Raw genomic sequence first — 25693 nt, 5'->3', positions numbered from 1 at the left:
CCGGGGGAAATCTGAAATTACAAAAGTGGAAACTTGTGAATGAAAGAAACAGGAGGAAATGAAACACTGGAGAACCAAAATAGATAGTGTTCAGATGCCACTTTTGTTTTTTACAGCAATAATCTGACATTAATGTGATCTGAATTATAGTTCAGCAATTAATCTGTACAGTATATGTTATAATTCCACCATCTGTGTGACATCATCATCTGTACTGTTTAACCAAACACATGAAGGGGGCGTCACAGGGGCTCTTTTGGGCTCCTGGAAGATGAGCCACGCTGCTGCGTTCTGAACCAGCTGGAGGTGTTTGATTGGCTTTGCGAGAAAGACCTGCAAGAAGAGCATTGCAGTAGTCCAGCCTAAAGATTACAAGGGCCTGGACAAGGAGGGTTCAGTGTGTTTTAGAGGTAGAGGTAGAGGTATTGATGATGTGTGTGAGTAATAAATAAATAAACATTTTAAATGTATACACTACCGATCAAAATGTTTTGAACACATACTAATTTATTTATTCACATTTTCCACAATTTAGTATAAAACTAAACTCATCAAAATGATGAAATAAAACAAAAGAAATTGCAATTATACAGGAATTATGTTGCGTATTTTAGTACCTTTAGTGTAGTCACATTTTGCTAGTATCAAGCAACTTCTTCAGGTCTCACCCTGAGATGCTTTTTAAACAATATTAAAAGAGTTCCATTTACTCTGAGCTCTTGACTGTTCTTTTTTCATTATTCAGTCAATGTCATTCATTTAAATAAAAAAAACATTTGTTTTGTAACTGAAAAAAATAACATTTATATTTGCAAAATTACGTTTTTGTCTATAAAAGATCTTTCTTACATTTCAGCATACTCCTTCAGATCAAATGTTTTCATTTTATTAATGTGAAACATTTCACTGAATTTTTCAAAAACTTTTGACCGATAGTGTGATTATGTAAATATTTGTCTTAATATAATCCAATATAAAATACAATCATTATAATTTAACTTTTCCCCTGAGCAGCTGTAGTATGTGTCAGGTGTATCAGTGCAGTCACTGTTCAGTCTGTGTCAACACACAGCTACTAGGACAGTGTACACTCTGACAGTAATAATCTCCTGCATCTTCAGTCTGAACTCCACTGATGCTCAGAGTAAAATCTGTGTTTGATCCACTGCCACTGAATCTAGATGGAGTTCCAGAATAGAGGGTTGTTGCTCTATATATGAGGAGTTTAGCCTGAGCTTCTCCAGGTTTCTGTAAGTACCAGTGTAAGTAATCACCATTACGTACTCCACTGCTGACTTTACACTTTATTTGAAGATGTTGTCCTGGTTGAACTGCTGTTACTTATGGACTCTGAGTACTGTCCTCTACACTCTGAAAGAAGCAACGAGAATGAAATATAAGACAACACTGAAACAAATGAAGATTTCACTCTTCAATGAATGAACAATCGTGATGAAAATGTTACTACACAAACCTTGAGCAAACACTGTGAGTGTTCAGATGAAGATGATGCTGAAAGTCATTGTTGTTCTTTTTGGTTTGTGTGTTGATGAAGATTGTGTTGTGTTGTGTTGTGTTGTGTTGTGTTGTGTTGTGTTGTGTTGTGTTGTGTTGTGTTGTGTTGTGTTGTGTTGTGTTGTGTTGTGTTGTCAGTCATGAAGTGTTAAACTGTACAGCACTATAAACACTCTCAGAGCACTGAAGCACGTGATCACAATGCAAAGAAGTGGGCAGGATTCTTCTGCTACAGTCTAGTGCACTATCATTATTGAATGTACATAGACACTAAACTAAAACAACAATAATAATAATAATAATAATAGTGATATTAATAATAAATGGAATCCTTTAGAGATCTCCTGAACTGTAGCTTGTATTGTCTGATGTAATTGCTGTATATTCTGTTTTAGTTTGTATTCAGTCAGGTGTAATGAGGGTTTTTGTACAATAGCTTCAGTAGATTATATTTGACTGGTGTATATTACTGAAGTAAAAAACTCTCCAATAAATTACTCAACGTACAGAAAATTAGTAAATGTTAAAGATGTGCATTGTTGTTGTTTTCATTGTGTTTGTGAATGTGTTGTGTGTTTGTGTCCTTCAGCTGGTCCTCAGAAGCCCTCAGTGTCTCTGCTGTCGTTCTCTTCTCTACAGATCTCTGAAAACTCAACAGCGCTGCTCTGTCTGCTCAGCTCTTACTCTCCACAGGGGGCGCTGGTGAGCTGGACACTTGACGGGTCAGAGGTCACAGAAGGGGTTCACACCAGTGAAGAGAGTGAGCATGACGGCCGATACAGCCGCAGTAGCATCCTGACCCTCAGCAAAGCACGCTGGGAAGAGAGAGAGGTGTATGTTTGCAGAGTGAAACACGATAAACAAGATTCTCAATAGCAGCTGTGAGTGTTGATGAGTCGTATCTGAGTGTCAGACATCATTCATGAGTCCAGTGCAGCAGATCAATACTGAATGAGAGCTCGTGTGTCAAACCACTGTGACATCTTTCAATGTGCTGTGTTTACTGAAACATTCAATAAAGCTTCTGAACATGTTACATTTGTGTCTAACAACTTCATTCAGACAACAGAGAAAATCACATGTAGTGTTTGTGCAGGAATGTCCTGTATCATGATTCTTAATAGTTTTAATAGTTGTGTAAAGGTTCGTGTAGCAGTAAATGTGAAATGCAGCTGTTGTGTTGTGAACATGATCTCTGGAGACAGAGCGGATCTATTCTGAGAACATCTGAGTCTCTTCATCCTTTCAATGCAAATGTGATTTTCAGCTCAACACTCTCAGTGCCACTGTTTGATTGGTTCAATCATCTGAACTGAAACACAAGTTTCACTTCTTTATTGTTAGTGATTTTTTTATGTCATCAAAGTTCACACTAGGTATGACAATAACACTATGAATTCAGTGAGATTACAAACCTGTTAGTATCAATCAATGAGGACTGAGGGACAGATTTATTTACAGAGATACATCTGTTTATCTATTTGGTTGACAGCTACAGTAAATGAATGTTCCGAGAGTAATGCTCTGTCACCATCTAGTGGTCAGAAAAACTATAAAAACACAACACAAAAAAAACCACAAGACAACTTAAGGGCTTCTCCAGTGAGACGTTTCTGCCGGCGGATGGGAAGGGACATCAGTAACAGATGCCTCCAGAACCACCAGGCTTGGGACGTTCGGGACACTAGCCACTCGCACAGATGCCAGAGGAGTATCTTCCAGGTTAGAAATCAGACGCCTGTGCCTTGAAAGGGGACCCGACTAGCGCCAGGGCATATTCTAGAAATTGCAGAAATGACCCTAGAGGACAATCATGGGTGAGTTGAGTTGAATTAGAAGTGGATGGATAAGTCCACAACAAAAAAATCTATAAATATAAGATCTGGGAGGTGTTTGCAATGTCCAAAAGTTTTTGATGTGGTCTTCGAGGGTGCTAGGTCCGTGGTGCAGGCGAACAAGGGACACTGCTGGCTCCATTTTTTTGTAGTGATGTTGCGTTCTGAACCGAGGCTTCGTGTGTGTGTCGTGAAATCCTGGAAGCTTTCAGTGAAGCGTTTGTCCAGGTGATCGCTTTAGACCACTGACATCATAGATGACGCAAGCCTCGCTTCCGCCTGAGTGGTTCAGTAAGCGTTTCGAATCTTGAAGCGACATTTTGACAGCTGTATAAACCAAATGCACAAGCACAACACTGCCCTGTGCCTAGTTAAACCCAGACACCTTCCAGTTTTAGAATATAGAATATTGCCCCTTCTTCTTATCATGACCAAATAATTGTAAATAATGATAGCCCCATTCATTTCAAGCCAATACGTTTATTACACCGTTATGTTATACAATCATTACATACCACCAGAAAATACACATTATATTGTATTTTTTTTCTTCACCGTTATTTCTTAGCCTTAACTGGCGCAAAATACAGTGCATCACAGACCACGTCAGCCACATCTGTAATGTATCTGCTTGTTTGACACTCTTTGTCCACCAGATGGTATTTTGAGCAAATGAAGCCTAGAGAAATGAACTCTTTTGTGAACCACTTGGCTAAAAGCTTTAAAGCTTCATCTCGCCACCACTCATTTTCAGTTCGTTCTGTAACAATGTAGAAACCAGGCCGAAAGAGGATCCAAGTGCAGTTGAGATTTAATTAACACAAAACAAAGTAGCCTACAACAAAATAAAAGCACAAAGAAACAAGGTGCAAAAATAGCCTAATCCGAAACATAAATGTACCAAAACACAGAAACAACAACTGTCAAATGACAAGTGAAACACAAGGGCTATATAGACAGAACCAAACAGGGTAACAAGACACACCTGGGAGCAAATCAATAGGGAACCAATGAGCAAAAGAACTACAACAGACTACATAGAAAACAGGAAGTGACAAAATAACTTAAAAACTTGAAACCCACATCAGACAGGGGAAAACACAGACCGGATCGTGACACTTACATTGTTCAACAAATATTTAAATGTAACATAGCTCATAAGTGTTCAGCAGATAGTTACTAATAACTAAATTAACATGGCTACAATGCATTTCAATGTGCAAGACAGAGATAGCTTGTTGCGTGTCATAATGTTATATATACAGTAACTTTACCCAGTGCTTAAAGTGGGAAAAAAGTTCCGGTACTCTCTTGTGTATGTTGCCATATGCAAATTATTACCACATAAAAACAATGTTTGGAGATAGTGCTTAAGTCTTGCTGGAAGCATTTTAGGCGCGTCTCCCTGAGGTGAGGGTTGATCGATTTGAGAGTTCTGCGGTCCCATGTCCGACTTCGAGTGCCATAGACATTTATTTCTGGGTTTTAAGTGGAACTATCTGAAATCCCAGTTGTGTGGAATGCAGCATAAGCGCCCGCCCCTGCCTGTGTGATGTCATTACTATTAATCACCCATAATGACGCTTTGAGTCGGAGTGGCAAAGTACTGGCAATATGTGAGAAGAACAAGTGAAGGTACGCTAAAGATTAAAATAAGAATTGCCTGTACTGTGGACCGGTCGTACTGGCCCACTTCAAGCACTGACTTGATCAGTATCAAGTTTTCCAGAGAGCTGTGTAATATGACAATTAACAAATACGTATAACTGTAACTTTGAAATCATAATAAAGATGATAGGGCTAAAATAGAAAAAACAAATATTTTCACACCAATTTTATATAAAAGCTATGATCTGTCATTGTTATATGAACAGAAAATAATTTAAGATTTCACTGTCAACTAATCTTGCAATACTCTATATGGTAATATTCTGTATTTGATCTGTATTCATAGATTCGCTGGTGTTCATTTGAGCATTCGGGAACATATAGCAGCTCTTTGTGCGCATATTAAGTGATAACATACTGTAAATGTGTTTGGTCACCTTGACAAACCAGGTCTTCAAACGGGAAGCAGCTCCCACAAAAATGAGAAAATAGTTCAGTATATCAAGCAAAAGATCTACTGCATTATTTTATTAATAATGCACAGACAAATTCTATAAAATCCGAAATCATTACAAACATGTAAAATTGTCTTTATTCCATTAAACACAAATAAAATGTTTTTTTTTCCGAATTGCAAGTTGCTCTTTTCCATATTATAAAATGGTTTCACATTGTTAAGGTCCAAAGAGGACACAACTTAATAAAAGTAGTGCTATATTCCATATGACATGCTATTTTCCATGTAGGCCAAGGTTATAAAATATTGTTTCATAAACATTGACACGGCCAAAAAAAAGTGTATAGCACAAGTTTTATGTAAATGTTTAAGTGTTAGAGTGCTTTGTGATTTTTGTTCAAATAACTGTAAATATCGCTTATTTATCCCCCAACATAACTTCATCAAATCATAGTGTTTAGTAAACATCTTTGGATAAATACAGTTATGGAATAAATGTTAAGTGCTATTTAAAGAACAAGTTCATACAATATATGAAACGTTTCAAGTACGTAGACAAAATATAAAAACTGGTACAATTGTAACAATGTTCACATACATGTATATAACATGAAAACATAATTAACACAAACCTTTTTGTTTTTGTATTTAATGTTAAAGGCACACACAAATCAAAAGCCAAGAAAGGCCAAATATCCCAGTCTACAGTTTTTACTGTGAAATCCAAGACACTCGATAAGAGCTATAGCCCACATTGGGTTTAATGAACAGATTTTTATGTGGAGGGACATTATAAAGCTTGCTGATAAAACTAAGTGTGGCTCACAGACTATTTAGCTTGTTTTTGTTTCTCTGTTCGAATTTAATTGTATTATCATGCTCATTTAGTTTAGTGAAAGTGTCCTGGTGTGATCTTTGTGCTCTGAAAAACATATCGTCAAGAAAGAAATGAACTCTGAGTTTGGAAATACAAACAGATAAATAATGACAGAAATTTAACATAACATTATGTTACATTATTCTCTCTAATTTACAACAGTGCTACTTTGGAAATCTATTTTCTGTTAACTCTTGTTACTGACCTCAGTTCTTCCTTTAATCTGCTGAGTTTATCAAACAGCCTTTCATTTCTCACATCCAGCGGTGAGTTTGGCACAAACCAGCTTGCTACACACTTAAAGATTACCACAACATGCTGCTCCGAGAGAGAGAGAGAGAGAGAGAGAGAGAGAGAGAGAGAGAGAGAGAGAGAGAGAGAGAGAAACAACATTCATTGAGGTACTAAAACAAATACTTAAAAACCTGAACCGCATGTTTTTAAATATATCGTTTTACCTCAAACAGAATGATGAAAACTAATCGTGCTGCCAGAATGACCCAAAACTGATTAGTTAAACTGAAGTCTTCATTACTTCTGTAGTCTCTATAGCTGAAAAGAAGACAGTCAATAAATATTGCACACCACAGAGCGCAGAGCCAAGGACTTCATAGTTTGGTTCTGTCCAAACCCAAAGATACTGATCAAACTGATGTAGTCTCTTACGAAAGAATAAAACTTCTTTCAAAAACAATTCTCTCAGTGTTGGATTTCATGTACAAAAATGTATAAACCAACAGAAAAGCTTGTGATCATTGGTACTGTACTGTTAGTACCAATGATCACAAGCTTTTATGTTGGTTTATTTGCAAAACGTAGAGCATTATCTGCATTCATTTCTTTAACATAACAGTCCAACGTTATTACTCACTCATGTGGACACTAATATAGTTATTTTGGGTCAATTCAACCCTCCAGTGCCTCAATGAGCAGGGAACTTTCCAAAATGCAGACTAACAAGTAGGATTTGACAACTGAATTGCACACAACATATAACACACATACGAAATGTTGTACATGTATGCTATTGACATGTTTGATTTGACAAATTGCATTATATTAAACCATACAAGAACTTTTACAGATATGGCATGGCAACAAAACTCTTGATTGTATATTTAGGTTGTGACTTTAAAGAGCACATGAAATCCAAAATGGAATTTTGTGTATTGCTGAATTGTTTTATGTAAATTTACATTTATGTAAAATTCAATTTGCTGTCATGGTTGTGCCCCATCTTGTCTTGCTTTTCTTGGCCTAGTGGCAGAACCATGACAGAACCTCTTGTTTTATGTGGAGAGGCGTTTTGACCATGTTGGCCTTCCACTCTCCGGTGTTGCGTCTCTGTTCCCACCCTTTCGTCTCCTCGTTATTGATTGTTAATTAGTTCATGCCCCACACCTGTTCCCTCTTGATTTGTCCCCTTTATAAGGTCCCTGTGTTTTCTGTCCTGTGCTGGTTCATTGTTTTCTGTCACTTGTTTCATGTGGGTGAGTTCTTGTTTTGTTAGTGTAGTTTAGTCTTTTGTAATATGTGGTAAATGTTATTTTTAGTGTTGTCTAGTTTAGTGTAGTTAGTCTTTGTTCTTGTGATACCCTTGTTCTCGTGATACCCTTGTTCTCTTGTTTTACTCCCTCGTGGGTTTTTGTTTTGTCTTTTTGTTATTTATTATTAAAGTCCATGTTAACCCCTTACCCGCTGTCTGCACTTGGGTCCTCTGTCCTTGTCATTGTGTCCTCACCACCCACGTTCATGACAGAATGAACCAGCCCCTTCAAGACCCAGCAGACAGAGGGATCGCAGCGGGAGGGGTCGATACCGCCGGACTCCCCTCCAGGGTCGAAGCCGCCGGACTCCCTTCCAGGGTAGAGGCTGCCGAGCTCCTGTCCAGAGTCGGGACCGCTGGACTCCCTTCCAGAGTCGAGACAGCTGGAACCCCGTCCGGGATCGAGACCGCCGGGCTCCCTTCCAGGGTTGAGGTTGCCGGGTTCCCCTCCAGGGTCAAGACCGCCGGTGTCCTGTTCCCGCCACAGATCCCTGTCGGCATCCCAGCTGGTACCCAGGCCTGTCGAAGTCGACACCCTATGTGTTTATGTGTTGTTCCTGTCACTGTTTGCTGCCCAGCCATCGGAGAACGCTGCCCAGCCACCGACTTCCGGCCCTGTCTCGTCGACATCCAGACCTGCCCAGCCGGCCTCCCAGTCGGCCATCCTGCCGGCGCCATGTGTTGTCCAGCCGGCCATCCAGCCGGTGCCATGTGCTGTCCAGCCGGCCTTTGAGCCGGCGCCATGTCTTTGTTTGGACTTTTTTTATGTATCATGTTTTTTGGTCATGTCTTGTGTAGTTATGGTTTGTCACAGTCTGTCTAGTCTTGTTTGTTCCTTAGGGATCGTCAGGATGCCGCTCCTTAAGGGGGGTGGGGGCTTCTGTCATGGTTCTGCCCCATCTTGTCTTGCTTTTCTTGGCCTAGTGGCAGAACCATGACCGAACCTCTTGTTTTATGTGGAGAGGCGTTTTGACCCTGTTGGCCTTCCACTCTCCGGTGTTGCGTCTCTGTTCCTGCCCTTTCGTCTCCTCGTAATTGATTATTTAGTTCATGCACCTGTTCCCTCTTGATTTGTCCCTTTTATAAGGTCCCTGTGTTTTCTGTCCTATGCTGGTTCATTGTTTTCTGTCACTTGTTTCATGTGGGTTGGGTTAGGTTAGGTTAGTCTTTTGTAATATGTGGTAAATGTTATTTTTAGTGTTGTCTAGTTTAGTGTAGTTAGTCTTTGTTGTTGAAATACTCTTGTTTTACTCCCTCGTGGGTTTTTGTTTTGTCTTTTTGTTATTTATTATTAAAGTCCATGTTAACCCCTTACCCGCTGTCTGCACTTGGGTCCTTGTCATTGTGTCCTCACCACCCACGTTCATGACATTTGTACGATTCTTCGGTTTACAATATTCTCCCGCGCAACTAAACAAACTTTGTCCACTGATATTTATCTAATTTAGAACCACAGTCAAAAGTGCCTCATATCCGATCCAAAACAATCAGATCGCAGTTTAGTTTTTTTTGACAGTGTGAATGCCACCAGTGTTGAGTTGGTTTAACCTGATTATCACAGGAATTCATAACTATTTTATTCGTATGCATCTGTATGATGTGAATCGTACCAAAATGTATGCTTGTAAGAAAAGAACAATAGTGAAGCCCTAACCCCACCCCTTATCCTAACATCACTGGCACGAAATCAAATCGTACTACAACATACATATAAAATTGTACGAATTCATATGAATAAGACACCTTGTCTAATAGTTTTGAATTCCTGTGAGATTGTGTTGGTTGGTAACTCTCTCAAATAAATACGTTAAGTGAAAAAAAATTACTAAAAGTACAAATTTTTAAAGCCTGAACTGAAATGGCAAACCATAGTACCTGCAGTGTGTAACATGTATGCCGTTGTTAGTGACCATTTGTTTCAGTAAGAAATCTTGACGGACTCTCTCATCACTTATATTGGCGGTGGACAGTGTGCTGTTTATGTATCCTTCCATACAGCTGAGAAAGAAACAAAAAAAGAAAAAATTAAAAGACACTTTCGTTGTTGCAACCATTGAGCACGCAGTTAGAAAAAATGCCAAATCCTACTTACTCAATGCCAGAATCACTACCAATGGCACAAGGCCCGTAGTAGTACTGGTAAACCAGACGTGGGATAAAATCAGAGGATATACCAATGACCAGTCCATTAGCAATGACCGCAAAAACACTAATGGTCTCCAGCACGTCTGTCCAGACTCCTGAAACAGGAAAGGAATGAAATGATGCTGCTAAGCAACGCTTGCACCTGTAACTTTATAAAATCGGTTTATATCCCATGATCCATTTCCACTCACCAATATCGTTGGCCTTTGTCGCCACCAGTCTGCGTTCAAGACTGACCATCTTAATAGCATCAAGTCGGATCTCAATGATGTTGTTTAGAAGGGCCAACAATGGAGCCAAAGGAAATGCCGCAACGAATATAGTCGTGAAACTGAACTGTATCACTTGGAAGATAACAAAAGAAAATATATTTTGACAATGTAGTATTTTTAGAAAATTCATTTTCTATGATTCTATCCACAATGAGGATGTTGTTTATGGGTTATACTAAAGTTTTTTTTTTATTAATCTTAATGCAAATAAATTACCCATTTCCAGGAACTCATTAAACAGGCTGAAACAATCTGTTTCATTGAGTTCATAGTTCCTGTGGAGATTTTCCAGTTTGCAGTTGTCACACAGTTCTGATCCGGCCATTGCATTCATACACTCCTTCTTATAGCAGTTAATACACCTTCTCTTCAACTTCTGAGTCTTTTGCTTTTTTATCCAGCGTTTGAACCAGCTGCAGAGAAAGGGTGCAAAGAGATGGTAAATTATAACAGTGAGAAAAGGAACAGATCTTGTGCCTTAAATAGTTTATACTATATTAAAGAAGAAATAATAGTCATAACAATAAACTAAAGTAGGGCTGTCAAGCGATTAATCACAATTAATCGCATCCAAAATAAAAGTTTGTGTATTTGTAAGTGTACTTTACATAATAATTTTGTATTTTTAAGCACACTCAAATACATGCATATAGAAAAAGAAAATTATAAAAATTAACAAACATTTATAAATAATTTAACTTACTACTTTGTAGTAAACATAAATAAATACATAATTTTATAAATGAATACATATTTCCTAAATATTTATACATGTATTTGTATGCGTTGATAAATACAAAATTAATATCCACAGTACACAGAAATATAATATATAAACACAAACATTTATTCTGGATGCGATTAATCGCGATTAGTAGTTTGACAGCCCTATACTAAAGTAATAAAATAAACCGTATTGAATCCCAATCCACATGCTGAATGAGAGAGTGAACCTGCAGAGATCATATGACTTCAATAAGAAAGATATACTTACGGGCCAGAATATTCAAAGATGTTGTTGAAGGTCTGTTTAAGAACCATGATAATAGACATCTGAATGAATAAATCTGTGAGACAGCCACTTGGGTGACACTACATTAAAAGTGTGTGACATTTAATTAGAATATGAGCCAATAAGTGAACCACAGAACATAATAATGAATGTATTCATCCTGTAAATGATTGTCTCACCTCCTCGAGTCTCCATCTGCCTGAAATCCTCACATATCCACCAGGGTGACCATTAATCCTGTAACATCAGTATTACTTTACAATTCATTCAATGGAGAATGTAAGCCTGTTTCATACATAACATATGTTTCAATACTAGTGGTGTTGAATTTGTAAAATGGAGAATAAGGCCTAAATCCTGAACATCTTCTTTTTGTGAAAGTCTTAACGCACAACAAACTTAATGAACTGAATCTCTGTTGATCCACAGCACCACCAGTAAATGATTACATTGTGGAATAACAATAAAGTACATCGTTGTCCAGTTACCTTCCCAGAAAGAACGCTGTGTAAATGAGAGAAGAGAAGAGAGTGAAGAACTGGAATATGAACATCTTCACTGTGAAGCTCCTTTCAATGGCAGCTTGGGATTGCTTATTCTCTATGAGCAAAAACAGCAGTTTCCAGACATGTTACATATCATGAACAAGCATCCTTAACAATGTTATAAATAGGCTTCACTGACCTATTTCAGTCATCTTCATGGCAACTTTACAGTTCACCTGAATAAAGAATGAGAACATTAATTAAAAATGATAAAAAAAACTTTATCAAGACACTGACCTCTAGAATTACCCATAAATATATATATATATATATATCAAAGGGGTGTGGCAAAATATTGAATAACAGTGATATTTTATATTATGTGCATAGTAAACATATGATAATGTTGTAAATTATTCAGCACCAGAATCTGGTTGGCACTCCAACACAGTTGAGTGGATGTCTATTCATCCAACCACCAGAAGGAGCTCTCTCTTGAACATTGACTGAGGACATTTGCAACTGCTCATCACTCACTTCCTGTTTGTTGTACATTTAAAGGGACAGTTCACCCAAAAATTGTAGTTATTGTATTGTTTACACACCAACATGCCTTTCTTAACCTATGACCTTCTATCTTCTACAAAACCACGAAATACGATATTTTGAACAACATTGGCCCCCATTGACCTCCATTGTATGGACACGAAACCACTGAGACATTTCTCAAAAAATCTTCTTGAGACAAAAGATTCATGCTTTTGAATGACATGGGGGTAAATAAATGACTTTTTTTGTTGTTTTTGAGTAAACTATCCCTTTAAGCCATGCATTCCCACATTCCAGTGCAAGTATTGTTAGTTCTGACTGCATATGTTGTTAACATTTTATTGGTTTATTATTTTGGCCAGGCGTTTTCTGGTGGTTTACCCGTGTCATGACGGTGATAGTGATATAGTGAAGCACGGCTCCAAGCATCAGGGCAACTGTCTGCGAGTTATCACTGATGACATTCCAGGAACTGTGTTCGGCCAACAGCACGGTTGCTATAACCCTGAACACCACCAGGGCGTGAGTTAAACCAATGATCAACAGCAACTGATAACACAAGACACAACAGACAAATGGAGATTAGATTTTACTAGGAAAGTTTCTTATTGGCCCTTTTGTCTTTATGGGGTTCTTACCATGAGCGTGACTAAAACCAGCACTATGGTGGAGCGTAGATAAGAGTGTCTCTGCATCTTGGGTTTACAGTCTGCATTGTTCACAATCTCCAGTATCAACTCCTCCTGAACAATACAAGGACATACACAGCTAGATTACTGCATTTACTGAGAAAAAAAACTGTGTTTGCCCTTGTGAAACTTGCTGCCAAAACTCTAGGGTGCATGGTGTGGGTGTTTGCTTATACTGGTCCAAGTTTTATCATGTTCTGGTCTCTATATACGCCTCTGGTCAAACTTCCAATGCTTTCAGGTCTGCTGCTTGCTAATTTGTTCAGTAAACAAATAAGTAGTGGACTATTGTGATTTACTTCAATTGTTGGAAATATCAATGCTTGAGACACACAGCACCAAAAAACATCTAAACAAAATGCTTTACAAAACTCTGCACAATGATGTCACAATCGCTCATACCTCTTCCTCGCACCAGTCAAACACCTTCCACGCACACACGTAAGAGGATCGATGACGCTTCCAAAACTCCAGAAACACAGTAGCTGAGTTTAACAGGAAGACATTAACATCTGTCATAATATTGATTCATTGAACTAAAATGAGTTGTAGAGCTGTTGAACTTACTCCAGACCGCCATGAACATGGCGAAAAACACTGTGCCCGCATTATCAAACAGAAGGCTCACCTGCACATGGAGTCCAAAAGACACAGTGTTAATAGTACAACATATTAAACAATGGCTCTATTCCATTGCCCATACTATGAGTAGTCAGGTGTAAGATACAATGTTATCTCAGGTTTAATCTCATTTTCTTCCACTGATTATGAAAGAAACACGTGTCATAGCCAATGTTACTCTTTCAAATTACATGTCCAGTTTTGCACCCAAATTGATATTCACACAATTTCATACAGTGACAAGAAATCTTCAAAAACGGTTGCAATTTATGTAGATGAATTGTAACCAGAATTGTAAGAGTTTTACTAAATTCAATACGAGGCACAATACCAATCAACCCAAAAACATAAACAGTACTATACTTTAAGTCAGTGGTTCCCTTTCTGTCGGTCTCTCAACGTTGTGTCGAGCCGACATATGGGGTTCGCTCTTGAGAACCTATCAACTTCTGACTAGTTTAGAAAAGGCCAATGAAATTGGCGAATGAAATTTGCATGCCAAAAGCACACTCCTCATGGGCACTGGCTCAGGGCGCCTCTCTGGCAGACATCTGCAGAGCTGCGGGTTGGGCTACGCCCAACACCTTCGCGAGGTTCTAATACCTACGCGCGGAAGCGGTGTCAGCCCGCGTCCTGCATGGCAACGTGTAGGACCGGCAGCCGGTAGGGGGTACGCCTGCGAAGGCCCTTCCCCCTTCCTCTAGGGGATCAGCGGCTATTACGCCTCCCCTCTTTCCCCCACTGGGTAAAGAACAGACATTCCATCCATCACTAAGCACCCTCCTGGGGGCAGGCTGGGCAGAGCAGCCCTGCCCCCTTAGGCCGGGGAACAGTTGAGTTATCTACCACATAGCTCTAACCGGACCTAGTGCTCCAGACGTGGTAACCCCCCCCCCCCCGTGGGCGGTTCCGTCTGATGTATCCTCATGAATGGTTCCCATCTCGGCAGCCCATGACCTCCCTAGGTGGACCTCCACCTTGCGGTTAACTCCTTCAGTCTGCACGTTTTCCCATGAGTTATCTCCTGATGGTGAGACTCATGTGGTGTCTGCACTAATTCCTCCCTATGGTAGGATAGTGCTCTCTGTAGCGTTTTTCCCCCAGGGGGAATAATGCTTACCCAGTGGCCCTTACGGTGCCGGGCGGCTTCTCGCTGTTAGAGAATCAAGGCCTCCGCCCGTGACAGCCGGTGGCAGGGGCTTCCCTCCTTTTTCCAAAAAAGCTCTGGGACCTCCTACCTCTCCACTGGACGGTTGCAATTTCGCGCTAGCGCTCACGTCTGACTCGCCCAGGCCAGTCAGCGTCGATCCACTAGAGATTGTGACGCGGCACAGCACTGTGGCGTTTTCCATAGGAACCCCATCTGTCGGCTCGACACAATGTCGAGAGACCGACAGAAAGGGAAAGTCTTGGTTACGGATGTAACCTCAGTTCCCTGATGGAGGGAATGAGACATTGTGTCCTCCCTGCCACAACGCTGGCTGCCCGCCGCAGCGGTCGAGGGATGCTCAGGCTCCTCAGACCAAAAGGTGAATGAATCCGGCATGCAAATTTCATTCGCCAATTTCATTGGCCTTTTCTAAACTAGTCAGAAGTTGATAGGTTCTCAAGAGCGAACCCCATCTGTCAGCTCGACACAACGTCTCGTTCCCTCCATCAGGGAACTGAGGTTACATCCGTAACCAAGACGTTCCCAAATAGTTTTTGCTGGGCCCCCCTTTTGTAGAGAAACATGTTTTCATTTATTTTTTGTTTTGATTTCAATATAATATGATTTCATTTGTACATGCAGAGGAAGTACAAGTGCGTAGATTTTTTAAAGCAAGCTCTTAACAGTAAGCAGTAGGAAGATAAGAAACTAATCATTATAAAAAAGAATGCTATAATAAAAATAATAATAAAGAGAGAGCAGTCAGGGCTTTATTTGAAACATTGCAATAACAGCACTGAAATTTGTGTGACATCTTACTAAAAGAAAACTAGATAAAGAACTGGTCACTTTAAGAGCGTGAGCCCTATCATACACAAGGTGCAATGCGGCGCCAGGTGCGATGCAAGTGCTTTTTGCTAGATTCAGCCCAATGCAGTTTTTTTTATTTTCACATCCTGCGCCATGTTGTTTAAATAGCAAATGCATTTGCACCCATTTGTGTGCCATGGGCGTGCTGGTCTGAAAACGAGGTGTGCTATTTTGAGACAACTGAAATAGACTGCGCCACTGACCAACTGAAACCTGGTCTAAAGTCAATGGCACAATCTTTTTTTAGTTATATAAAGAGCGTGTTAGTAATATGCGTCTATAGGTGGGTGCACAGCGTGCGTACACTCTGCTTCTTACATACAGAAGGACACGCAGCAGCACACACTAATGCCAAATATTGTAATATGTAAAAGATTATTATTGTGGACATAAAGATAAAAATACGGCTTGTCCTGTTGTTTTAACCTCTCGCACGAGCAGACACGTTTCCTTTCTGGAGAAGTGTCCAGTCTTTGCTCTTCCGAATTCTGCCGTGTAAATAGCGAATCCTTAATGGCGTGAGCGCAACTGGCGCTTAAAGGGAATGGGAGATGAGACTCAGATTGGTTTACTGCATGTTTTGCCCAAAACACGCCCATGACTCAGAGAATAGGGACAACCCTTCTACCCTGACCTTTTTTCCCATCGTTAAACTAGCAAAAGTGGATTCGGGCAAGCCCTAAGTGCACCTGCGCCTTGCGCTTTAGACCATGCGCTTAGATCGTTAAAATAGGGCCCTACAAGTAACCGATCCGACAAATGCCAATAAACTGCGACATTTACAGCTGGCAGTTGAATTTATTATGTCGGGAATCACAGCTGACAATACCTAAGCCTTGTCGCGCACCCCCCTCGAGGGGTCCCACCCCCCAGTTTGGGAACCATTGCTTTAAGTAAAACAATAGTGTCCTTTAGTGCACTTTATCGGGGGTCGGACATTTTGAAGTAGCGTCCAAATTCTGAATTGATGGATTTATCAGTACACTGTATCTGTGTGAGTATATAAATAATGAAGTGCACAGTATACTAAACATATGAGCACCGTACCTTTGCATACATGCAGGTGTCTGAAAGCTTCCAAACATTGCATGTGTTATCACACAGGGGGCACATGATTGTGTTGGAATGACACACTTCCTGTCTGCATCGAAACACACACACCATTAAGACATCCTTTTAAGGCAGTAATTCTCAATGGGCTTTTATCCAGATGATACATTGAACATTGTTTCTAGCCTCTTACAGTTTCAATGTTTTCATGCTCTGTGTAGCTAACATAATCAAATAAAATAGTCCAAAAAATCAAATAAAGACATTTTGTTTGTCACATTTTATAATACATGCCACACAACTTTATGGATTAATTGGCACAACTAAATGCCGTAATGTTTACTTGAATGCAGTGCTGGGTAAGTTACTCTGAAAAAGTAATTAATTACTACTTACTAATTACATATTCAATAGTGTAATTAGATTACTGTACAAATTACTATCTACAAAAAGTATTTAGTTACTTATTACTAATTAATTTCTCTATCCTACATCAACCTTGATTAGTTAAGGATAGACATGAAAGGGCTCTTTTAATTCATTCAAATAAATAATATTAAACTACATAAAGTACTCTTATTAACTGATCAAAGTATTACAAATGTGAGAATTATACATTAAAGCAAGAATTTTAAAGTTAGACTTTGAATTTTGATGTCAATTCCACTATTGCACACACATATTACACAAAAGTATTTAGTTTAATTACATCAGAAGTAACTGTAATTAACATACAGAAAAATAAGAGTAATCCCTTACTTTACTTTTTCAAGGGGAAAGTAATTAAATTACAGTAACTAATTACTTAGTAACTAGTTACACCCAACACTGCTTGAATGTATGGATTAACGTCAAAAAATATAGTAGGCTAAATTATACGCTTGTTCAGTTATTGTCAGAGCTATGCACAGCTACCATAGAAAACTTTTATTTTTATTTAGCATTGTTGTCTGCAACCCCTTGTAAAACAGAGCAAAGACAATCTTTGGTTTCAATCCACCATTGAGAATCACTGAATTAAAGCATGTTTATTCTGTCTGGTCATTGAGCATTAAGTTACTCACATGAGAGGACTTGTCTTGTAGAAGGCCAGGCCATACAAGAAGACTACGATACCAATGAGAGAGGCGGGAATCAACAGAAATGTGTACCAACCTAACCACAGAAAGTAGAGTGCCACCTTCTCACCAAGGTAATTCCTGTACATACCAACACATACATGTATGGGTGCTTTGAATATATGTGATATTTTCAACAGAATGTAAATCTTAAGTGATTATAGAAGTGTGTAAAAGCGAGTAAGGTAAGAGAACCTGATGTTACTTATGGGTTGCCCCCGAAAACAAGCGGACCATCGAGCCCAGCTCTGCTTCAGCTCCTTCTGCTCTTTTTTCTATCAATTTCAGCGCACACAAAAGACAAAGACAGTGTTTAAGATTATTATAAGGCATTGTACTGCTTACTAAAAATTAGAGCTGCACCGATATAACGGCCAATAATCTGTCTGGGTGGATGAAAGCAATTTTTCACACTATCGGCCAATGATCAAGGCCGATACATCCTGTCAATCAAAAGAGGACAGGAAAATGCTATGAATTTGTGCTCTGTGTATAGAAAATGTTAAGAAATATCACCAGTTTGGTGTTAATAGTCATTAAAAGAATTAATAACATTTAAAAAATTAAGAAATATGAATTTAATCTTAAAAATCTGCAAATGCAAGTTAATATCACCACCAATCGGTATCGGCGGATATCATTCTGAATAATCGATATCGGTGGAGAAATGTAATATCGGTGCATCTCTACAAAAAATACAGTTGCATCTCAATAAGCAGATGCTGATTTGAGAGCTGAGAGGAAAGATTTTCATAATGCGTCATAAAGAATATAGTCGCATGGACTGCTTTTATGGTGCTGGTATTTGGGTATTTCTGATATTTTCTACAATCAATTCACTTCCATTTACTGTATGGAATAGAAATCGTTGTAAAAATTGTTTGAACTGCTTACATTTATGGCTGTGCTTGATAAGCTACCTTAGTTTTAGATTATTGCTTAATAATAGGGATGTAACGATTCACCGTGAGCTGGTTGAAAATCGATTATAATGTGTGACGATTCAACCCGTTTGAGATGTTATTTGAATCGCAATACATATTTTGAACAGCAGGGGCCGCTGTGTTTACTGAAAACATGGATATGCCGATATTTCTTAAATGTAAAAAGTCCAAGAAAAGCACAGACAAAGTCTTAGTTTGTTTACTTTAAAGAGAATTTTGTATTATTCATTTTTTATTTGATTTGGAATTTGTTTTAAAATTGTAGTCTAGTTTTGTTATTTGACACACAAGATATTTTTACTTTACAAAGAAATGTGCAGCATTTGAGAAATGATAAAATGGCAGTTGTTCATTTTTAATTTGTCGTGATAAAAAGGCTTTGTGCCACAAAGAATGAAAAACAAATCTCAAAACAAACCTCATGTAAGCAGAAATGAGTCTCAAAAACATTTCTTTTCATGAGGTCTGGCAGATATTCTGATACGCCTACGAGATGGGTAGAGAGAAGAGAAAGTCTGGGTTGATAGATTAATAATGCAAATTAAACTTGCAAAGGCTTAAAAATAAATGTAATGTAATATGCAGTGAGTAAGCGGTTGGGAAAAATCTATTTACCCACCATCTGAATCAGTGCTGGTGTGATGCAGAATAAAATCAACAATACGAATCCTGAAACAGAGTTAATGACAGCAATGATAAATGACCTCCTCTATGGAAATGGCTCATTTTTTATTTAGGTGATGGTCAAAGTCATCTTTACCTCTACAGCACTTTCACAAATACTGTTCAAAGCAGCTGTAAAGAAATGTCTCAATGTTTTCATGACGCCATACATTTCTGGCAACTAATTATGTCCATATTACAAAAATATATATACATAATATATTATATTATATATAATAAAAAACAAAAGTGTTGCGTTTATAATTTTGGTCAGTGTAGATATATGGTAACATTTTACAATAAGGTGCTATTAGCTAAAATTAGTAAATGCATTAGCTAACATTAGCTAATAATGAACAATTTAGTTTTTCAGTATTCACAACTGATGTACTTGTTGCATCAAAGAGTGCAGAACAGTACTCTACTCTCAGCCAGTCTTGTCTCATTGTTCCAAGGTTACCACAGCGAGCAGGATGCAGTTCATGGCCTGACCTGATGGTAGAGCGGAAAATGGGAAGCGGCGACCTGACAAGAGCTGAGATGATAGAACTGGATAAAGAAGGACACGGTCACTTGACATGTCTTCACTACAAAATTTCAAATGCTATTAGATTATTAATGATAATCTTAAATCTATAATTTACCTTATTAGTAAGTTTATTTATTTTTATTTAGCCTTGTTGTGCAAGCACTGTCGAGCTTGTGCAGAGGCAGCAGCTTTTTCCTGAGGTGAACTGGAATCTCCTGGTTGGGCCTTCGGCCTGGGTTCTCTTTTTTCTCGATTGGAGTTTTGGGTTCCTCGCCACTGTTTGCATACTGTTTTGCACTATTTGCCTGGCCGGGGGGGGCTGCTTTAGAATTTTAAAGTTTTACTTAATTAATATTGCATATAGGAATTTATAGTCATAATAGGATTTATAGTCTGTTTAATATTTGACCTGTGTTTCTCTTTCCTTTATCTTAAATGTGTGTTTTTCACTGTGCATGTGTGCGTGCGTGCGTGTGTGTGTGTGCTTGTCTGTGTGTGTGTGTGTCTGTGTATGTGCATGCGTGCGTGCGTGCGTGTCTGTGTGTGTGTGTGCTTGTCTGTGTGTGCGTGTCTGGTTTATTATCTCCGTGGGGACAGTCCATAGGCGTAATGTTTTTTATACTGTACAAACTGTATATTCTATCCCCTATCCCTAACCCAACCCCTAAACCTAAAGATCATAGAAAACTTTTTGCATTTTTAGATTATTAAAAAATATTGTTCTGTAAAATGTATACAATTTTTTGCCCATGGGGACCTCAACATTGGTCCCCACGGTGACACGAGTCCCCATGTGCATTCAGCTTTAGGTCCCCACCAGGATATAAAAACATGAACGTACGTGCGTGCGTGCGTGTGTGTGTGTGTGTGTGTGTGTGTGTGTGCGTGTGTGTGTGTGTGTGTGTGTGTGTGTGTGTGTGTGTGTGTGTGTGTGTGCGTGTGCGTGTGCGTGTGCGTGTGCGTGTGCGTGTGCGTGTGCGCGTGCGCGTGTGCGTGTGCGTGTGTGTCAGTGTGTGTGTGTGTGTGTGTCTATGTGTGTTAGTACGCGTGCATATTGTGTGTGTGTGGAGTGTTTTGTATGTGGGTGTGTCTGTCTTCCGTGTTTTCACCTTTTTCTTGTTTTTACAGGTATAACTTTAATTGTTTTGCTTATAGTCAATGTCTCAGGTACAGCTGCTTTGTAACAATGAAAATTGTAAAAAAGTGCTATATAAATAAAGTTGAGTTGAGTCATTAATCCCTGTTAATGTTAGTTTATGCCAATACAGTTATTCATGTTAATTCATGGTGCATTAACTAATTTTAACATTGACAACGTTTTTAATAATATATTAGTAAATGCTGAAATTAACATGAACTAACATTAATGAATACTGTATTGGTATTGTTCATTGTTAGTTCATTTTAGCTAATGCATTACCTATTTGTCAACAAATAGCACCTTATTGTAAAGTATTACCGATATACAGTATATAATAATAGTGGCAGGCGTGAGAAAATATGTCAGTCAGGAGCACAAACCTTGTGAGAAGAGTAATGAGTATAAGCGTACACTGTAAAACTTTGCTGTAATTTTGCAGCAGTTTTGCCAGTAACTTACTGTAGATTTGATTACTACTTAACACTTTTCTATTAGTACTGTTTTTAATTTGAGTTAAACCTTACTTTAATCAGAATGAAAACACCTTGACTTTTGATATTCAAAATGAGCAAGAAGAGACTGGTCTCATTACTGGCATTACACTGCAAAAAAATGACATTCTTCATAAGCATTTTTGTTTTGTTTTCTAGTACAAATATTTAAAACTTCATAAATTACGATACATTTACATAACAAGAAAAAGAAAAGTAACCCAATATATTTAGTCTTGTTTAATAAAAGAAAATATAAGAACTAGGTAAGTTTATGTTTAAAACAAAATTGTAAATTAAATCTACAGTAAGTTACTGGCAAACCTGCTGCAAAACTACAGCAAAGTTTTACAGTGTAATATTAATATTTTCTAAAGGGTAATTCCAAGGCCTTAAAGTTAACATTGTCATTTTTTATTGAACGCCAATACCCATTTAATGACTTTATACCTGATTATTATGTTTATATTACATTTAGTCATTTGTCAGATAGGGAGCATCGTAAACACTTTATCACAGAGCCAACAATAGTCACATACTATTCTTCAGCTTTAAAGAGTAAGCCAGACTCTCACAGAAGCTGGAGCAGAAGTGAAAAAGCAGAACTTACAAAAAGAGAGAAGAAGATGTTTTCCAAACACATGATAATTAAAGCTTACAAAAGGACATGGGACAAAAATAGCCACCGTGTTGTTTCACGTATTACCTGGTTGACTGAGGTATAGTTCCCTGCTGCTCACAACTCCAATTACAGGCATCGGACACTTTTAGGAGGTACCTGTACATCTCAAAGATCTCTTTTGGTGCTCTGATGCAATAAAACACTGTTTCATCATCTCTGGTTTTCTGTCAAAAGAAGCGTATTCAAAGAGTAACGCTTACCTGACAAGTTGATCATTACCCTGCACAATATGTATAAATTCATACATTACTGCATAATAATCCATTGTGATATTATAAATGACTGCTCACAAGAATACAACAGAAACATAAAAAATAACACTGTATTTAAAAGCGGATAAATTATGTTATGTATCTTTATATGTAAGCAAAAAGATTTGAATGCACAACGTGGAGGCCAAGAACCACCCAACGCAACATGCACACCTTCAAGCCAGTCAGAATCGCGTATTCAAACAGACCATGGTATACTGTAAATGTATTATGATGTAGTGGCCCACAAAAATTGTATTACTACAAAAAAAGACATGCACAATGATGTCTGAAGTAAGAGCATGAAACTGAAATGGAATAAAATGAAACTTCACGTTGATACAAAAGTGTTGTGTTAGCAGTTATGAACCAATTGCAAGATTAAGGGAAATACTATTTGGTTACATTTTCATTTAAAAAGGGAAATTATATTGCAATACCAAAGCATTGGATCTGTATAATACTGGAAGTAGAAAAAGAAAATAATTCTTACAGTTATCTTTAAGTTCTTAGCATTCAAAGCGTCTAAGAAAGCTTTCTGTTTTCTGATGCGGCCTTTGTCTTCCTCATCTGAGATTTTTGCCACCAGCACATAATCGAATAACAGGGGGAGTTGCTGGAGAGAGATCGGCAGTTGTTCGGACATATTATTACATTGCTGGAGAAATTGACAATTATGTGACAGTCACATGATTACAAATGTGTATCTTTAGTTTATGTATGACTGTATAGCGGTATTCATTTGTTTCTTATGGGACATTTGGAACATGTTATATTGTATATTTATAACAATAGTTCAGTGCTCCCTTTTTAGAGATTCACTTTGGATAAAAGTGTGTGTGTAATAAGAAAAGACCACACTTACAATCAAGGTTCTAATCTTATCTAAATCTTATTTGAAAGTTTCTACGGATTGATTACAAATCAAATGTACACAATATGCCCTATGGAGCATTTTCTTATACAATACGCAGATAACTTTGATTAAAAACTACTACTACAAATACTTGTAATACTACAACATCTGAAATACACATTTCACTTAGGTTCCACTGAAATTGCAATGCTAATATAATTTAAAAAATAAATTCTGCACTGAGCTGTTTGTCTTACCACTGGAGGCAGAGATTGGTTTTCCATGCCATTCTCATTTACAACTCCACAGGTCTCTAAAAAGTCAATGCTCCCCTGCAACAGCACAATACAGTCAGATTAAAGTATATTAAAGTAATACATTTCATATTAAAGTAAGTCTGAACTTGTATTTAAACCTGCTGTAATTGCATCAGTGCTGTCCGCTTCGCTATATTCTTTCTATATGTACAGTAAGTGATGCCCTCCTGTGCAAAACATTGTTGGAGTTGGCCAGGCATCTTTCTTTATTATTTGATATTAATCCTTGCTAAAACGCTGTGAATGGTTTCCGGTTTGTTGCTTCTTCTTTGAGTTCAAAGAAACCCATATCAAGTCTCCAGCTTCAGGTCCCTCAAGTTTTAAATCTCTTTTTGTTTACCCCGTACGTCTCGAATGACTAAAGTGCTATCTGATTGGATATGCACATTCCATTTGCACTTGGCCACATAAACGTGTGTATGCATAATGAATATAATCTGCTACTCCCACACTATTTGCAAATTCAACAATTTTGTAAGAATGCTAATGCCGAGTTCATTTGTGTTTGAGTTTCGCAGTTGCTTTAACCATCAATGATTCCTCGCTAACAATATATATACTCACCATTTACACCCGATCTTCTGTAAAATGAATGAAGTGACCATATGTAAATATAATAATCGGCAAATACTGTATATATGGCCCATTTGTTTTTTATTAAATAAGATTGAGGCATTAAGAATTATGTTATTAATATGGCCATACTTGTCCTGTCCTATCTGTATTACTAAAAAAAATAGCTTTCAATTGGCCATGTGTTATAAAGCAGAAGAGTAGCAACAAATCAGTTGTAAACAATCTGAATCTTTTCTTCTGAATCTGAATCTGAATCCTTTATAAATAGGAATACCAGAAATACCAAAGTCATGATGGTTTTATATTTTCCTGCGTTATGGGATCTGTTTTTAGAATTCACATACGAAGATACTAAGATAAGATATGTGTGGCTATTTATAATGAATTTTAACCCACTCTTACAATAGATTTTTTAAACTGCGTAAACGTTCCACACAAATGAAAGCAGACAATGCCAACAATGTTGAGCTTGGAAAGAAAAGACAACATGCTGTGTTGCCTGACTTGATCTAAACATGTTATCTCATAGATACTGTACACAGATACTGTTTATCCATGATAGCTAAAGCATTGGAATTAGATGTCATTTGCTTGCATTCAAAACGTTTTTCTATATACCATTGTCAATGCATGGTACAACAATGTCTAAGCCTGCATTATGTATCCAGTGATTCTCAAATGATGTAAACTTTGTATACAAATCATTTCTGTTTTTTGTGTCTGAGAAAAATGTTGAAAATGATAAAACCACTATTTTGGGATACCAAATGTATCACTTATAAAACCATACACGGTTAATATTTTCAAATCATTTTTAACCTAAATAGCTCATTCACAGTTATGTGTAAAATGCATCGAGTAAACCCTATGACTTTGAGTTCTTGTTATACGGATCTTCTCACCTGTCTCCTATGGATTTTCAGCTCCATCATGTGAGTGAGCTCGCGCGCGTCCAGGTGTGACAGGTGTGGGCTGCAGGGGTCGCACCAGATCGCAAACACCCGTTAATAAAGAGGATCTCTTCAGTCATTCGCCATTACAAACCAAAGAGTCGAAACAAAAGATTTGGGACTTCCGTGCTGCTATAAGGAACTCGCGTGTATTGCTGCTTCAATTGACAGTGACGCTGCTGGAATGCCGTCGGTTCACTTTGGGCTCTGATCTGACGTCACATCTGATGTGACATTTTACTTTAATGAATAGTAATAGGGGATTTCAGAACTTGAACCACAAAATAAACAAAACTGTCGTCGTTTAATTTTTACTATTTATTACACACGGTAATGTGTGAGGAAAAATGACATTTATGGTCATTAGCCTATAGGCTACTTGAGATCAAATTTTCTGTTTTTTTATTCATTTTTTATTTTGGTCAAATAATTTATTGACAAAACAAGGGGATGCTCACTGAATCACCGCAAAGAAATAGATTATTTATCCATTA

The 25693-nt window shown here is 38.0% G+C and overlaps 1 protein-coding gene across 2 annotated transcripts; it reads right to left on the bottom strand.

Annotated features, from left to right (window-relative positions):
- Positions 1 to 3816: 3816 nt before the first annotated feature.
- On the bottom strand, positions 3817 to 25359 carry LOC130549713 (anoctamin-9). 2 transcript variants are annotated; one of them, XM_057327012.1, is made up of 24 exons: positions 25152 to 25359; positions 23614 to 23688; positions 22994 to 23116; positions 22274 to 22413; positions 19363 to 19412; positions 19162 to 19229; positions 17995 to 18074; positions 17746 to 17880; positions 16679 to 16772; positions 13558 to 13618; positions 13393 to 13475; positions 12940 to 13044; positions 12683 to 12850; positions 11952 to 11988; positions 11756 to 11867; positions 11447 to 11504; positions 11250 to 11347; positions 10472 to 10668; positions 10175 to 10327; positions 9931 to 10078; positions 9714 to 9836; positions 6751 to 6844; positions 6498 to 6610; positions 3817 to 6337 (listed from the first exon to the last, which is right to left on the bottom strand). In XM_057327012.1, exons 1-24 carry the CDS (start codon positions 25179 to 25181, stop codon positions 6238 to 6240), a joined length of 2445 nt encoding a protein of 814 aa, XP_057182995.1. In that variant the 5' UTR covers positions 25182 to 25359; the 3' UTR covers positions 3817 to 6237. The 2 variants fall into 2 exon arrangements, with proteins under 2 accessions (XP_057182995.1, XP_057182996.1); XM_057327013.1 differs by lacking the exon at positions 22994 to 23116.
- Between the last annotated feature and the right edge of the window lie 334 nt (positions 25360 to 25693).

This window comes from Triplophysa rosa, unplaced genomic scaffold, assembly GCF_024868665.1.
Source record: "Triplophysa rosa unplaced genomic scaffold, Trosa_1v2 scaffold153_ERROPOS79069, whole genome shotgun sequence".
Lineage (NCBI taxonomy): Eukaryota > Metazoa > Chordata > Actinopteri > Cypriniformes > Nemacheilidae > Triplophysa > Triplophysa rosa.
The sequence above is the reverse complement of the archived record's forward strand: the minus strand, read 5'-3'. Positions and strand labels throughout refer to the sequence as shown.

Coding starts and splice junctions, on each gene's coding strand:
- LOC130549713 (XM_057327012.1), bottom strand. CDS start 25,181: ATGATGGAGCTGAAAATCCATAGGAGACAG. Junction 13,045..13,392: donor TTGACTGGTGCGAGGAAGAG/GTATGAGCGATT, acceptor TGTATTGTTCAG/GAGGAGTTGATACTGGAGAT. Junction 11,868..11,951: donor CATGAAGATGACTGAAATAG/GTCAGTGAAGCC, acceptor TTTTGCTCATAG/AGAATAAGCAATCCCAAGCT.